Raw genomic sequence first — 18,093 nt, forward strand, 5'->3', positions numbered from 1 at the left:
CGTTGTTGTTCTTGTCTATATTTATTTATTTGTTCTATATTCAGTTATTGAGCGTCTCCGGATTTGCGATTTAATTTATCGACTGGGCTAGAACAAAATGTCACAGATCCTATTTACAGATGAAGTTAGAGTTAGACTGCAGAATGATGACCATAGAAAAAGGATCTGGAGTGAGCCAGGTCGTCAACGAAGGTCTAATTTTCCTCGTCAGGTGGCTCCCAATCAAAAAGAGCACCTCATCATAAGAGGTGCGATCCTGCTCTACGAAAATACCCGTCCTCACGTTTCTCAAATCACCGTTCGAAAATTAAACGAATTGAGCATCGAATATTTGACTCACCCACCACATTCGGCAGACCTCTCGCCAACCGACTACCATCTTTTCAAGCACTTCAAAAACTTTCCCATCGGAAGAACCTGCACCAATCAGGACCAGTCAAAAACAGCCTTCGTGTTCTTCATCGAATCCTGAGTACGCAATTTACATTACAATATTTCACTACAACAATAAACTCAGTGATTCCAAACGACCATTCCAAAATGTCATCCACCGAAATTCCGCTGAACCGTCTTCGACGCCTGACAGATTTAGAAAATTCTTTGATCCGAGGACGCGTTGACATTAATCGACTTTTGTAACGTTGGCAAAAGTGCTTTGATTCGAATGGTGCTCATTTTGATTGAAATGAATGAGAATTCACTGAGATATTACAGTTTGATGTTGTATGGAACGCCGTTTTACTTTTTATTGTCACAAATATTCATTCCTCAATTTACTTGTTTGAATTTAATTGATTCATGCATTTGTTGGACACATTAAAAACGATTGTTCGCAAAATTTGTTCTATTTAAAATGTCACTTGATTCAAAATGTTACATGAATAAAATTGTTATTTAAATAAAAAAGACTAATGAAATAACTTGAAGCTTTTATTGATTCCGAAGAAAAATATTGTTTCAGAGTATTGGAAAATGGAATGCCAATTTACTATATATTATGCTGGAAAATAATCTATATACATATAGTTCAACTCAGCAGTGAACAAACATTTTTATTCAACAGTCAATGGAATTGTATTATTCGAGTAAATTCAACAAACGTTCCAATTCCGCATATAATTTTGACTTTTGAATAAAATGTTAAAAATATATTGATATGACTGTTGAATTATAATGAAACTTCAAATTCATTTTCTAAAAGTAAGTTTGGGAATAACATTTCAATGAATATATTTGAATGACTATCAAAGTTTTCCTATGAAACATTGTTGGTAATAAAAATAGCAAATTAACTTTCCATACTAAATATTTTTCTATGAACAATAAAGATTGTTATATTTCAATTTTATTAGAAATATTGAATATTTCCAACATTCACTTTAAAATTTGGTTACAACTTTTGTGCAAAACATTGTCAAGCAAGTATCATTTCATTTCATCAATCTTTTTGAAAAGCTAATTTTTGACAAAGAATTAAAATTTTTGATGATTTAAAAAGTTTGTTATATTTGAAAGATACATTTAAAACGATTGTTGATAATTTTAATTCGGCGCTGGTATCGATCGGATTTATCAAGAATTTCAAGAGTTACATATGGCAACATGCTAATTCATTTATAGTACGACAAAACACCGTTCAACCGTGGCGCCGAATAAAAATTATCAACAATCAATTTAATTCATATATCACTGAAATTCAACAAACAAAATAAATTCTGCTCATTTCAAAGGAATATTAATAAAAAGTAAAACGGCATGCCACGCCGTTTTACTTTCTATTGGTATTTTGTGAAAATGAATTGTTTTCTCTGTTGCATTTAGGTGATACATGAATTAAATTGATTGTTGATGATTTTTATTCTTCGCTGCGGTCGAACGGATTATTACCGTACTATATGACCAACGCCATAAATATGCAGTTGAGTAGTTCCATACGCCCGACGTCAGCGCCGAATAAAAATTATCAACAATCAATTTAAGTCATATATCACTGAAATTCAACAAACAAAATAATTCAGCCCATTTCAAATGAATGATATGGGACGTATTTTTGCGGAACTACATAACTGCATATAATATGTATGTCATTGGTCATAGTATGGTAATAATCCGTTCGACCGCAGCGCCGAATAAAAATTATCTAAAAACAATTTAATTCATGTATCACTGAAATTCAACAAACAAAATAATTCAATTCTTTTCAAAGGAATATTAATAAAAAGTAAAACGGCGTGGCACGCCGTTTTACAAAATACTATTAGTATTTTGTGAAAATGAATTGTTTTGATTGTTGTATTTAGGTGATACTTGAATTAAATTGATTGTTGATAATTTTCATTCGGCGCTGCGGTCGGACGGAATATTGTGTTACTACACAGCATACCTAACTTAGACAAGGAAAGATATACCTTTACCTAATCTAAGATACCTAACAAGGGTATGTTGTTGTTACTATCACTAGACTATCATGTTGCCAGATTTAAAAATTCAGCTTCTGCAAGAATCCGCTCGAAGCTAGCGCCGAATTGAAATTATCGACAATCCTTTCAATTCATGCAACTATAATTATCAAGGAACAATTTTATTCATGTTCCACAGAAATTGTAGTAAATCATTCGATAGTTACAAAAAAAGTATATATGACAAACATTTACTTCCAAAAATTTAATCTATATTATAACTGTTCGCAACTTTTCATCAAGCCAATTAATTCATGTAACATTTTAAATCAAGTGTTATTTAAAATAGAACAAATGTTGTGAACAATCGTTTTGAATGTGTCGAACAAATGCATGAATCAATTAAATCCAAACAAATAAATTGTTAGTTGAATAAATTGAGAAATGAATATTTGTGACAATAAAAAGTAAAACGGCGTTTCATAATGTTGGCTGATAAAAATGAACAAAACTTTTAAAACAACCTAATATGTGTATTTAAGAATATTTATTTTCTTCCGCCGTCCGGTAAATCGCTGAATAATTTATCTAGTACCAGGGTGATAGGAGAAATTCTTTACACAGTTCCTACAAATACTGATAATTTATCGTTCAATTTTCTACCAAGTATGAGGGTACAGTAGCAGCGACAAATGGTTTGGGTATGAGGTAGAATCAATGATGTCTATTTTCATTTCCGTTTTGTTGCAATTGTGTACAAGTGACATCTCCTGGCAACAATTCGATAATTGAACATCAATACATATTAGAAATATTTTTCACCAGTTCTAGGTCAGTTTATAGGCGCGTACATCATAGCTCCTGTTGTTTGTTGTTTCGTTTGTGTTTCAGACATTCTAGGAATTTTAAGGTATGTTGAAGAATATTAACACGTAACGTAAATTCAAATCTTCATTTCGTTGATACCTGAAGCTATATCTATTTCTAATATTACAATTTTTGGTAGGAATGCAGAACCATCACTTATCTGTATAGTTCGAAAAGATGTCATTCCTATCGTACTGAAAACATATTTCACAGATCACTTCTCAATTATTTTTCAATTCGAAATCGAAAACAACCTGAAAAGAGATGTTCTAAAAATTAAACACACACTATTATAACACAAATGATATCGAGACGAAAACTGAGCTCATGATAGACAAAATGAAAAGACTAACACAAAAAAATATGAAAGTTATTAAAATTAGGGCATCCACTCATAGAAATGCATTGATGACAACATCAATACACAACACAACAAAAAAATATTTTTTGAATGTTTCCTACACTAAATTAGTCAATTTCTACTAATTTTGGGGTGATAAAAACGAAAATAACAATGAAAAATTTTTATTGGCTCTGGTTTTTGAGATACACAGTACTTAATCTTAAAGAGTAGTTATACTATACGTGAAAAGTGAAAGTACATAAAACAATATTGTTATGTTTCTTTTAGAATATTTTAAGTACAAAATTAATAAAAAAAACATTATTCTTAGTGTTTTGACAAATAAAAGAAGTTTGTACCACCAAATTTCAATTAAGTCCATCCGATTCATTGTAAGATCGCTGTCGTTTAGCTTGTCTTTTATAAAACACTTCTGGAGCATCCCTACACACAGACCAGCAGTAGTCTGCAAGCATTGCTTCATTCCAACGGCCCTGATATCTCTGTTCCATTAAGGCAATGTCTTGATGGAATCTTTCTCCATGTTCGTCACTCACAGCTCCACAGTTTTGTGGGAAGAAATTAAGATGAGAGTGAAGAAAATGAATTTTTAAGGACATGTTGCATCCAAGTTGGTGGTAAGCTTGAAGAAGCTCTTTAACCAATGCTGTGAAGTTATCATCTCTTTTGTTACCTAAAAACCCATGTACAACCCCCTTAAAGGCTTCCCAGGCTCTTTTTTCATTTCCCGTTAAAATCATGTCAAAAGCAGGATCATTTACGATTTCACGGATTTGAGGCCCAATAAAGATGCCTTCCTTGACTTTAGCATCACTCAACCTGGGAAACTTTGCTCTCAAGTACTTAAAAGCTTGTCCTTCCTGGTCCATGGCCTTCACAAAGTTTTTCATTAGTCCCAACTTAATATGTAATGGGGGAAGGAGAACATCCTTAGGATCTACAAGAGGCTCGTAAACTACATTTTTCTCATTAGGGTTTAGGTCTCGTGTAGGCCAGTTCATTTTTTTATAGTGAGATTTTCTATCCCGACTGTCCCACAGACACAAAAAACAACAGTACTTGGTGAACCCTAATTGCATTCCTAGGAGTATAGCAATGACTTTCAGATCACCACAGATGTGCCACTTGTGTTGTTCATATTTGATTGATTGGAGAAGTGTTTTCATATTTATATACGTTTCCTTCATGTGAACTGCATGACCTATAGGAATAGAGGGTAGCTGATTTCCATTATGCAGAAGTACAGCTTTTAAGCTTAGTTTTGAAGAGTCTATAAACAGTCTCCATTCAGATGGAGTGTGATCCAAATTCAAGCAGTCCATCAAACCATTAACATCAGAACAAACTACGAGGTTTTCTTTTTTCTCAAAAAAAGGAAGCAAATCTTTTTGACGCTGTCTGTACTGAGATATTTTCACATCATGTTTTAGAAGATTCCACTGTTGTAGTCTTGACCCTAACAGCTCAGCCTTTTCCTTAGACAAGCGAAGATCTCTTATAAGGTCACTCAACTCTGCTTGACTAATTCTGTGCGGATCACTAGACCTATCGCTTACCTCAAAATCAGGGTCATAGGAAGTAGAAGGATGGGTTGCTCCTTCTAAACAGTCTTCATCACCTTCCTCTAAAATTTAATAGTTTTGGGGTGGAGAAGAGACTGGCAAATTGTCTGAGTGTGGTACAGGCCGAAGAGCAGATGGGAGATTAGGGTATTTAACCGTTCCTCTTTTCTTCATAGATAAACCTTGCTTAATGGGAGGAGTTAAGCAGAAATAACAGTCGTCTGTATGATTGGTAGGCTCACGCCAAACCATAGGTACTGCAAAAGCCATTGCCCGGTTTTTATTTTTCAGCCACTCTCGCAATATGACGGAACAAGAATTACAACAAATATGAGGAGCCAACCAACTGTTGGTGATGAAATATTCCATTTGTTGAAAACTCAATATACATATATATAATATAATGATACTATATCTTGAAAACAAGAGCTAATATATAATTTTTATGGTCACTTTCGGTTTTAATACGTGGAAATACATTAAAATCATCTAATTTCAACCCCGAAACAAAAACTTTGTTGTGTTGTGAATCACTTCCATAAACATGCGTAATGAAATGTACAAAGAATGGCACAAAGCAATGAAACAGGTACTATTTTGAAAAAAGCTGGAGAAATATCGAATACTTTCGTTGAACATTTCGCTGGTATCGGTGAAAAGTTAGCGAAAAATATCTCAAATATAGAATTGAAAAGTGAGAAACGACTACCAAATTCATTGTTCCTTGAAGAAACCTCTGAGAACGAAGTGAAAAATTTGATTTTGAACTTGAAGAATAATAAGGCACCCGGATTTGATAATATAAGTGCAAAACTCTTAAATGCATGGTAAATATTATTTCAAAAGCTCTATCACACCTATTTAGCATAGTATCAAGCCAAGGATACTGGCCATCTCAGCTTAAAATTTCAGTGATTACTTCGGTGTATAAAAATGGCAACAAACTAGATTGTAACAATTATAGACCTATATCACTGATATCTAATCTTGGAAAAATACTTGAAACTATAATCAAAGTAAAAATATCAAAATTTTTCCAGGAATAAAAGATACTTTTCCCGTACCAATATAGGTTCCAGGAGTCTTGATCCACTGATGATGCAATTGAATTATTGACTACAAAAATATATCAAACGCTCGAAAAAGTCACCCCTCTTTGTGCATATTCGTAGATCTAGCAAAAGCTTTTGATACAGTGTGTCACCAGAAACTCCTGAAATCCATTGCAGGTGTTGAGAGGCAATATATATAAACTGGTGAAATGTTATCTAAAAAGAAGAAAGTAATGCGTTAAAATTGACGGCAGACTCAGTCACTTTGAAAGTGTGGAATTTGGAGTCCCACAAGGTACAGTATTGAGCCCCATTTCATTCAACATATACCTAAATGATTTATAAAATGTTGATACAGAAGGCCACATAATCAGCTTTGCGGATGACACCGCAATCTTATATTCTGGTGAAAATTGGCAACAGTTGTTTGACAGAACCGAGAAAGATTTTCCCAAAATAAAACGATGAATCGACTCCAAATTACTCACGATTAATTTCGATAAGACAAAATGTCTTCCGTTTTCAATTATCAAAACCAATTTTTCGGATATTTCACAACTACCAATCACCGACGATAATAGCACCTTCACTATATCCATGGTCAAAAACATAAAAAAAACAAAAAATACTTGGGAGTCACATGAAATGGGACACTCACATAAAAAAGCTCACTTTCAAATTTAGAAGCCTCATAGCAAAGTTTAAACATATCAAGAAATTTCTTGAAATAAGATACTTGAGAATTTTATACTTTGCACTGGTGGAATCACAATTGAGGTACGGAATAATAGCTTGGGGAGTTGCTTACAATAATCAAATGAACGGACTCTATATACTCCAGAAATGGATACTAAAGATAATATACTCGAAAGATCGATTATATTCCAGTTATGGAATTTATCAACTAGCAAAAGTTTAGATACTTAACAATTATTTTTGAACCTCTTGATACTGAAGCAGAAAAAAGAAGGATCTAAAATTACTATGTGCACATATATAATACTTGGAAAGGAGATAACCACCTCGCAGTGCCTTTCATCTCTAAAATAAAATCCCAACGTTCATCATATTTCCTCAAACCCAGAGTTTATGATGCAGTTCCCAGTGAACTGAAAACAATCATCTCGTCAGGCCTATTCAAAAATTGGATTTTAAACCTTCCTAAATCATTCACCTATCAACTGATCGATATAAAGGATAATTACTGAAATAATACAATAGGACCAAAAGACTGTTCTACAGAGGTCTTCGTTTTCATTGTAGACCAAGTTTTCTTCAATGAAAAAGTATCGATACTATAAATCTCGAATAGCTTCATTTATATATGTGTATATGTATATATGTATGTGTATATCCTTTATTATCATTATTTTCTTTCATTGTTCCACGACAAGTATATGTTTTCGTGGATTATCACTCATATTTATTCATTTATATTTCATTTCATAATATAATACTATGTGAATTATGTACAGAAATATCATCAAAACCATTATATATGCAGGTTTTTCCGGGTTTTTCTGCAGCTGAAAAAGCAAATGCGCCACTGGAATCAATGAAGTCGCCCCGGAGCGCCAATGAATTTTTTATTGCTGTTTTTATTTTTATCGTTCCTATATATATATATATATATATATATATATATATATATATATATATATATATATATATATATATATATATATATATATATATATATATATATATATATATATATATATTGATGCAACTAATTTTCCTTTATTTTGAGTATTTCAATATTAAATTCTACAAAAAGGATTTGAAGCTTTATATCTTCTATTAATTATCTGCGAGCGCTTTCGACAGTTGGTTGTACTGTCATCATCTGGCACTCCTCAAACTGAACTGGTCATCCTGTTGTCTGTCTCTTTATACGGTCAGAGCGTCTTAACTCAGGTATTTCAGGTACTTTAGGTACATTTGCCTGTATTTGTTCTGCATCAGGTACTCGTGTTAGATCTTCTCTAGGAATGTGTATGGTTTTGTTTAATATATTGAATGTGAGATCTTGTTGTGTTTTGATTTGTACTTGTTCCTCGATAAGTGATTTATGACTGTTGAATTTATGGATGTTCAAGTTTTCCCAAATGTCCATGCGGTTTCCCTTGTAGATTTGTTTTATCAGTTTTATGTTCTCTGGTGGGGGGAAATTATGTTTGTTTTGTATGGCGTGTGTTGCAAGGTTTGATTTATATACTGTTGGATTTATGTATGCCTTTTTGTGCTCATTGTACCTTTGGATCAGTTTTTTCTTGGTTTGGCCGATATAGAATTTGTTGCAGTCCGAGCATTGTATACTGTATATCCCGTTTTGGTCTTTGTCTTCTTCTTTTTCATAGTTGTTTATTTTTTGTGTTATTTTCGTGTTCGGCTTGTATGTGATGTTGTTGTTCAGTGGTTTGGAGATGTTTGTTAGTTTTTTGGTTTGGTGTCCTACGTACATAAATGCTGTCCATCGTTGTGTTGTTTTGTCTGTTGGGGTAGCTTGATCCTTGTTCTGTATTTTTTGTTTGATTCTGTTTTCTAGTTTATCTATTGTCTTTTGGGTGTATCCGTATTCGTTCGCTATTTGGTATATGATTTTCCGTTCTTTGTTTCGGGCTTCATTGCTGAGTGGTATCCTTAACATTCTATATATGAATGCGTTATAGGCAGTCATTTTGTGTGATGGTGGATGGTTTGAACTTGCGGGTATGGTAGAGCTTGTTTGTGTAGGTTTCCTGTATATTGCCATTTGAAATTGTGTTTTGTTGTGGTTTCATCCTATGGTTATGTCCAGGTAGTTAAGTTTTGAGTTGTGTTCTTCCTCAATGCTGAAACATAGTTTTTGATTTATTTCGTTAATTTCTTTTGTTATTTGTTCTATTCTTATTCCATTGTTTTGTGATATGTACAGTCCATCGTCAACGTATCTGAACCATTCTCCTTTTTCATCATGTGTTTTTATTATTGTTAACATTTTCTCATCTATGGTTTGCAGGTATATTTCGGATATAATGCTAGATAGTGGGGATCCCATCGCTAGTCCATCTGTTTGTTTATAAATTTTCCCTTCAGATTCGAAATAATTTTGATTAAGTATTGTATTTAGACTGTGTTCCATTTGTTTAATGTAGGTTTTGTCTATGTTTTGGTGTTTTAGGTTCTCAGATATGATGTTTATACTTTAGTTGACTATGTTGGAGTACATGTTTTTTATGTCGAACGAGTACAGTTTAGTGTTCGGACTGACATTTGTCGTAGAGATTCTGTCTGTGAGTTCCATTGAATTTTTGATGCTGTGGTCGTTGTTCCTGTTGATTTTGTTTTTCAGTTCGTCGGTTATGATTTTAGAAATTTGTATGAAGGTGATCTGGTGAAATTGATAACCGGTCTTATAGGTTTATTTTCCTTATATATCTTTATCTGTGCGTTGAGTTTTGGTGCTTTTGGGTTGTTGACTGTGTATCTGTTCAATGCTTTGGTGTTAAAGATCTGTTTGTTGGATTTTATTAGGCTATTAATTTGTCTTTCATATTTTGTGGTTGGATCGTGATTCATCGTGCTAAAATCGTTTTCCGTTATATATTTGTTCACTTTCATACTTAATTCCTGTTTCTCAATAATAACTGTGTCGTCAGGAACAACGGTCACAGCATCAAAAATTCAATGGAACTCACAGACAGAATCTCTACGACAAATGTCAGTCCGAACACTAAACTGTACTCGTTCGACATAAAAAACATGCACTCCAACATACCAGTCAACGAAATAATATTTCGGAATAATATAAACAAACATAAGTAGTTGGTGATCATATTTTCATAGCACATGTTTTGGATTGCAAAGCAAATACTGAATGAACGATTATATTGTCATTCAAGGATGCAGCCAAGGTAAAAGAGGGTGGGGCTTGTCCAACCCCAGATCGCAGAAAAAACAATTACACTTATTGTTACATGAATATTTGAAAATTACATATCTCAATATGGTGCTTGCCTTGCCTGCGCCCACTTCCTTATACTATGTAACATATACATTTTTGTAGATAGATAAAAGTTCTTTGTTGAACTGTTCATTTGACTCCAACAGTTTGAAAAATTTTTGATTGTTTTTATCGTGTAACATTAGTCTCGAAACTATGAATGATGCAGAAAAACTGTAAAAAAAATCATTACAGACTACAGACTAGTCGTTTTTCTATCAGTGATATCAAATATCATGAAGAAAGTCGTAAACTACCATATCCTTGAATATTTGAAAGTCTTTAACATCTTGAGCGATCATTAATATGGCTTTCAGGAATGAAGATCAACAGGCGACCTTCTATCGTATGTCATCCATATTTGGAATAACGCAATAGAGAAACATGGAGAATCAATAGCTGTTGCGTTCAATATTTCTGAGGCCTTTGATCGTGTGTGGCATGAGGGTTTGCTGGCCAAACTGCGATGCTATGGCTTGTCGGATCATTTTTGTGAATGGCTCTCCAGCTTCCTTGAATACTTTTTCCATCAACGCTGGTGTTCTTCAGGGATCCATATTGTCTCCAACCCTCTTTTTATTGTATATCAACTACTTATTGGAAAACCCAAGAATCCAATATATTGCTTTCCCTTGTTTCAACTTTCCATTTGGATCCCAACAGAAGATCGCATATATTAATAAGGATCTAGAAGTGATTTCGAATTGGGGTGAAAGTAACCAGGTTCAATTATATGCCACGAAAACCCAGGCATCGGTTTTCTCCATAAAGATAAATGTCTTAGATCCGGATATAATTATATCAGGACAGACAATTCCGCTTTCTGCTTCAATTGGTGGGGAATGTATGTATTGGCGCCATAATGTCGCTGGAATAGCAAAAACTGCTTCTCAAAAGCTTGGAACACTGTTCCGAACCAGAAAACTGTACACACCTCAGCAACTTTTGATGCTTTATAAAGCTTAGATCAGACTTTCTTTGGAGTATTGTTCTCATGTATGGAGCTCCGCCCCCAATCATACCCTGAAGCTGCTGGATTCCATCCAGAAAAAAGCCATCCGCCTGATTGAAGGCGCGAACATCACTTGCAACCTTGATCGTCTGGAACATCGAAGAAAGATTGGAGATTTGTGTCTCTTTTATAGACACTTTCACAAGAGGTGTTCAAATGATTTGGCACATTTGATTCCACCAATAGTGGTACATATCGGAAATATACATGACGGACTGTGGCTGCTCATCGTTTCAAGGTTCAACTCATTTCGAGAACTGCGTTTATTTGGAATAAACTTCTTGGGAACGTTTTTCCAAATGAATCGCTACTTTCGCACAGCACCGCTCTTGGAACGCCTGAAGGATTTCTCTGTAGTGCTTGTGTTTTGTCTTAAAAAAAGATTTTGAGAAGTCTGAATATTGGTCAGTTTTGACATAATTTTCAAAGACATCGTTTTTACTTGCATAGAAATGATTTGATCATTTATTTAAGCGGTACTTCCTGCAGAATAACAAAAGCCTTGTTACTTCTGCTCACAGAATAATCTATCAAAAGTATTTCAATAATGCCTATTTTTCGTTATTCGCATAGGTATATTGAAACAGTATCATTACGTATAATTAAAATTTCGGGAATAAAACTCTTATCCACTTGACTCCTTCAATAATTCACTGGTGGCATACTTTCCGGTCTATGTGTTATCGCACATACTTTCCTAATTAATTTTTTATCTTCGTACTGCGTGTTTGTTCGATAATACTTTATGTTACTCCCATATGGCGGTTCACACACCCTTCCACGACCACTTGTATACTGACTGTCAGCAAAGATCGTGAATTTAATCCCTCAGTGAGTTAAAAAAATCGTGATGAGTTCCAGATTCAGGTAAACGTACTACACTTTCATATTCTAATTGTGATCACGACTGACAATTATTGATATTTGTTCAGGTATTTCATGTGTATTCATAATTTGTTCTCGAAAGAAAATATAATATCACTTCCGCTTCATGTTCACAAGTTGATAGTCTTGTGGATTAGACATAAAATTCATGAAATGAATGAAAATGCATCCAAATAATTTTTCAACACACACAAAACTGCAATTGTTCATAACAAACTAAGATGAAAAAAATTCATTCAGTTTTTCTTCATAAACTATCAAATAGAAATAAAAGATTATGAAAGGTGAGGAACTTCTAAATGAAAATCTCTTGAAACTCTGCCTTCATTATTTATAATTTTAATTCAAATGAGAAAATAAGGCTTCTGGCTTCCGTATGGATTCATATCCACTGGATATCACTACATAGTACATAAAATGATTAAAAATGTTATTTTTTATGTTAAACGGTTTTTTCACTTGTGAGGGATTGAGTGGATAAGACATGGCCAGGCTTATGGAATGGCCTGCTCGTTCACTGGATTCAACTCCTCTTGATATTTTCCTTTGGGGATTATCAAATCGAAAGTTTATGACACGCAACCTGGAATAGTACGAGAACTTAGAGACAGAGTTATCGAACCTTGTGTTATCATTACCAGAATCATTCGAAAATGTTAGAAATGTTCAAGAAGAGCATTTTGAACATTTGCTCTGATAATTTTATTCATGTATAAGGTAAATAATATTGAGGTTAAAATAAAATGCTATCGTTTTATGTGTTTGAAATCGATATTCATCTATTGCAAAAAATGTTACTAATTGATGGATGTAGCCATTACTACGTGGCAGAAGATCATCATGAAGGATGAGAAATAAAACTTTCTATGTTTTTTACAACTTTTATTTGTACTATCATTATTGCAGTTTCGTCCTATCAAGATATTTTCAAACTATTACAACGAACTAACCTAACCTAACCTAATCCATATATATCTATACACCACTGAAGGTAATAAGAGACGGTCTTCAATGACTTCATTACCTGAATTTTGTTTACCTGTGACAATGTGGGTACGCTAATCTAAAAACCGGCGAGTAGACCAAGTCGATTTGGTCATTCAATAGGTTACATTCGCAATGTTTATGCTTATGAATTTCCAAGGATTCCGAATAATTGAGTTTCCAAATTTTGCTATAATAGGGGAGCCCAAGCGGGGATTTCGGGATTTACTAAAGCGCGGCAGATTAATATATAGGGGTATACCCGGGTTAAGTACCTCCACCAAATATGAGCCCCATATATAAGGCCGCCCGTGAAGGATAAAGGATCAGATAAGTAAAAAAAAAATGATCATCAGAAATTCTCGAGCGCGTCAGATTAAGGTAGGGTGAGTTAATTATCTGCTAAAAAGTATATATTCCAGTAATCTGACAATTTGAGAGTGACGTAAAGAAAGGGGAAGGCAGCAAAGTTGTGAAAAAATAACGTCATTTCGACATTCTCGAGCGTGCTATTTTTTTTATTTTGAAGGAAATAATTCAAGGATAACGAAAAATATATAATCTGACGATTTCCACAAGCTGAAATAACAAAAATTCGTCGATAAAGTTTAATGCGTGCAGCTGTGTGATACCTATATTTCCCTCTACGAGTTTCTATTCCTCTATCCTCTATTCACTTTTTCCCTATCCATTACTCTCTTTCTCCGTCCCCACTCTGAATTCCTTTGCCATGAAGCCATCACAGCTGATCACAGAGACTCGTTCGTGATGAAGATGATGATTATAATTAATCAATCAATTGATGGATGTAGCCGTTACTACGTGGTAGGAAATCATAATGAAGAAGAGAGAAATTAAACTTTCTATATTTTTTACCACTTTCATTAGTTACTAACGTTACTGCAGTTTCGTCCTATAAGGACATTTTCAAACTTATACAATATATAAGGATATTTTCAAACTTATCCAATATATAAGTTTGAAAATGTCCTTATAGGACGAAACTGCTGTAACGTTAGTTACAAATAAAAATGGTAAAAGACATAGAAAGTTTCATTTCTCTTTTCTTCATTATTCAATTGATTATAAAAGATAAAATTTTTTTGAGCATTAAAAAAAATATTTTCTCATAAATACAAGTATTCTACTTAAAACCATACACTTATTTATTTGCATGCTATTTCCTGAGATTTCCAATCAATTAAGTTCAATGAATTAAAAAAAAATTAAAAAAATTTTGTTTTGGTCAGATTAGGTGAATCCCTCTAGATAATCGTCAGACTATGAGACAGCACGTCTAAAACATGAAGATGAACCATATATATTTTAATTTGACGCGCTTTATTATTTCAAAATAACGAATTTCGAGTTTTTTTGGAACATTATAATAATGGCCGCGAGTTTGCATCAGATCGAAATCGTCAGTTTATTGAATGAGAGTTTTTTTGTTGCACTTAACACCCCTTAGAAAATCTGACGCGCTCGATTAATTTTTTTTCTTTTTTTTACAACCACCCACATCATGCAAACGATCAGATTATCATACCAACATTATTAAAAATACGTAGGACATTGATGCCCACAATATCTGACGCGCACGAGTATATCCATGCAACAGTATTTTTTACATATTTAAAAATCTATAGCCGCTTCTCCCACCGACGCTCGAGTAAATCCCCATTTTGCATCGTGGGCTCCCCTGCTACTAGGATAGTTAAAAATTTCGGTGTCGTTAAGATTCGGAAACTTGTGATCGCATTCCAAAGTATGGTTTGAAAACATCGAATTATTTTTACCTAATCTGAAATCATATTGAAACCATTAGTCTCGGTCACAAGATCTTTTTTTGGAACTTTTGTCCAAGGGCTCCGAAAATTATGATACAAGGCTCATTCGATTTGGAATGACCTCTAGCAACTTTTTGTAAAGTTTCAACAGGGGTTCGAAAAAATTGCAAAAGTTATGAACAATTTAAATAAAAAAGAGGGGGTTTTGTTTTTTGCAAATATCTCGGAAAATATTAAAACATATCCGAAAATTGAAAAAAGATCCTCAAAGAGAGGGAAATTTACCCATCTTCCGGAACTCTATCACCACAGAACTCTATCAGCGCACGCGCTGACCGATACGAACCTTTGAACAATAAAAACTATTTTAACACATTAAATATCGTTATTAGGGAAAAAATTGCATACCTTCTAGACACTTGAATAAACGAAAATTCATGAAAAAAATTTTTTTCCGTGATTATTTTATTAAATATACTTCAGTTGATTAATTAATTTTCACAAGTTTTAAATTTATATAAAAACTCCATATTTTGTCCACTTTTTGAAGCTCTTCTTTAAAACATTCAAAAACTATTCCAGTTGGAAAACTGAAAAAAATTAGATTTTAAATATTAAAATTCATTCGTATTCTTGTTATTTGAAGTAACATAAAGATTATTTTTCATAATTTTTAGCTGTATTTGTTTAAAAAATGTGTTATAAACAAATATATTGTTTATAAGATATTTGAAATTTTTTGGGGGGGATTTTTATCAATGACAATATTATGATTTTTAAAAACAAAATCGTATCTCAAAATTTTTTTTTGCTTAAAAACGCATTTGTTGATTAACACTTTTTTTTTGCTACTAAATATGTTTGTAAATCTTTTGCTGGAACAATCCTCACTTGTTTACTTTGTGGTAAATGTTCAAGAGGTAGCGAAAACTTATGTGAATTTCTGGAACTTCATCTAACGTTTCCTAATATGACTAATAGCCAGTCCGTGCAGAAGTTATTGTTGAATCATCTGAAAATGGAATTTTTAACAGGAGATGGCACCAGTCAATCTAATAATAACACTGATGATCTTCAAACAAGACTCAACCTCTGATGGAAGCAAGAAACTCTTTCGATGATTCGAAATAGATGAACATTTCAATCTAGCAGACCACTATTATAATATTCATGTAGTTATTGTTCACTGTGGTTCTGGCGTTGAATTTGGTCATTATTACGCCTTGGTCAAAGACGAAACGGACTGGTTTAAGTTTGACGATAGTCGTGTCACGAAGTGTTCTGGCGATGTATTGAATCTATTGGAGCCTCTGGAGACACCCTACATTTTGTTTTATGAGAGAGAGGACATTGACAGATCAAGATCTTCAGATGATATGGTGCTGCAGGTTTTTCCGGATTTTCCTGCACTTGAAAAAGCATATGTGCCACTGGAATCAATGATGTCGCCCCGGAGCCCCAATTAATTTTTATTGTTGTTTTTATTTTTATTGTTGTTTTATAATTTCACAAATAAAATTTTTTTATTGTTGAAAAAATTAATAGTAAGGAACTTTTTTTTAAATCATAATTTTTAATTTTCTTTGATATTATGAAAAAACTTATTTTTTATTTATATAATTAATGAATTGTTTAAAACAAATTAATTTTTACGATATATTTTTTCATAATACCAAAAAAAAACATATGTCACTTTTGGTGACAGCAAGAGCCTCGAAAGGAAGAGAACCCGTCACAACCAGTACTTGCACTTCCCCACATCAGAAGATTATCGGAAAGGATTAGAAGATTTGGGTCCAAGTATAACATCAGAACCTGCTGCTTCAGATCCGGAAACACTATCCGTATCAGCCTCACAAAAACCAGGCCACCAAACGCGGACTGCAATTCCAAGAATTGCATTTATCTGATACACTGTGAGTGCGGTGAACCCAGGAAGTCATTGAAAATTCGCATTGCCGAGCACAAGAAACACACACAGCGAGGAAAAATCAGTAAATCAGGAATAGCAGAGCATATTTGGACCCATCAACATAACATCGAGTGGTCCCAAGCTGAGATCATATACAGGGAGGAACACTGTTTTAAGAGGAAATTCAAAGAAGCCGCATACATGTTGTCCAATAATGCGAGATACACAACATATGGAAACCTATAATCAAGTGAAAAATGGCCAATTATCGCTAAACGGTCATCTCCCGCGAAACCGGTGAAGCGGAATAGTCTGGTTCACAAGTACTCAATTTAGTTTTTTGGTAACATTTTTCAGCCCTGTCAAAAAATTACGACCAAGGTGTCACTCGATTCGTATTTTTGCCTAGAAAGTTTAAGGAAAGGTCCGAAAAAGCACCGATGAAAATTACAAAAGTTATAAACAATCAAGTGAAAAAAAAATGGGGCTCGGAAAATTTTCAAAATTTTGGAAATTTGGAAAAAGATTTGAGAAAATCAATGAATTTGCGTCCCGACTTCCGAAACTGTATCTTTATTCGTTTATAATTTTTATAGAGCCCTGAAAATAGAGCCAAAAGCGGGTAGTCTGGCTTCCGCGCGCCTTTCGTCACTCTGACATAAAAACAAAAAAAATCATTTAAACATATTGAATGTAAATATTAAGGAATGAAAAAATTCATGTGAAGTTGGGATACATCAATGAACAATAATCCGCAGTCAAAAAAATTTTTATCCCAATTTTAACGTTAATTATAAATTAGTTAATTAATAACTTTTTCTGGATTGAAAGTTAATATAAAAATCCATATAATTATTAAACTAAAACCCTGGCATTTTTTTACTTTGGTGAAGTTATCTTTAATAGGCAAAAAAATAGATTACCGTTGCCAAAATAAAAAAATTGTTATTTTCTATTTTTTTATTGACAATTGAAAATTATAATTTTATCAAAAATACATTACAATTTTTTTTTCTAATTTTTTATTGTTTCAATGTCTCATGGCTAAAACTAATTAATAATATTTTTTTTTTAATTTTTTACAGCTATTGTTAATAAATTTATTATAAACAAATACATTGTTTATAAGCAATTCGAAAATTTCTTTTTGCATTATGGTAATTGAAAAAAAATCATGATTTTTAGAAAAAAAATATATTAAAAAAATATATTAACGTTAAAATTGGGATAAACATTTTTTGACTGCGGATTATTGTTTATTGATGTATCCCAACATTACATGAA

General features: G+C 33.1%; 1 protein-coding gene across 3 annotated transcripts in view; it reads left to right on the forward strand.

The window, feature by feature from the left end:
* The window catches only part of LOC111510684 (calcyphosin-like protein), a 71,164-nt gene that overhangs the window by 30,563 nt on the left and 22,508 nt on the right, over window positions 1-18,093 (forward strand). Inside the window, exon 1 of one of the 3 annotated variants that reach the window (XM_074183653.1) lies at window positions 3,164-3,309. The exons of 1 other annotated variant lie outside the window; for it this stretch is intronic. Coding sequence is in view for 1 of the 2 variants with exons in the window: in XM_074183650.1 (XP_074039751.1) it covers window positions 12,092-12,108 (17 nt within the window). In the remaining variant the exon portion in view is untranslated. Of the gene's footprint in view, window positions 1-3,163; window positions 3,310-11,963; window positions 12,109-18,093 lie in introns of those variants that run through there. One more of the 3 variants, XM_074183650.1, reaches the window with a different exon arrangement.

Source organism: Leptinotarsa decemlineata, unplaced genomic scaffold, assembly GCF_025532065.1.
Source record: "Leptinotarsa decemlineata unplaced genomic scaffold, Ldec_3_MD MMD2_tig00026340_RagTag_RagTag, whole genome shotgun sequence".
In the NCBI taxonomy this organism is placed as follows: Eukaryota; Metazoa; Arthropoda; class Insecta; order Coleoptera; family Chrysomelidae; genus Leptinotarsa; species Leptinotarsa decemlineata.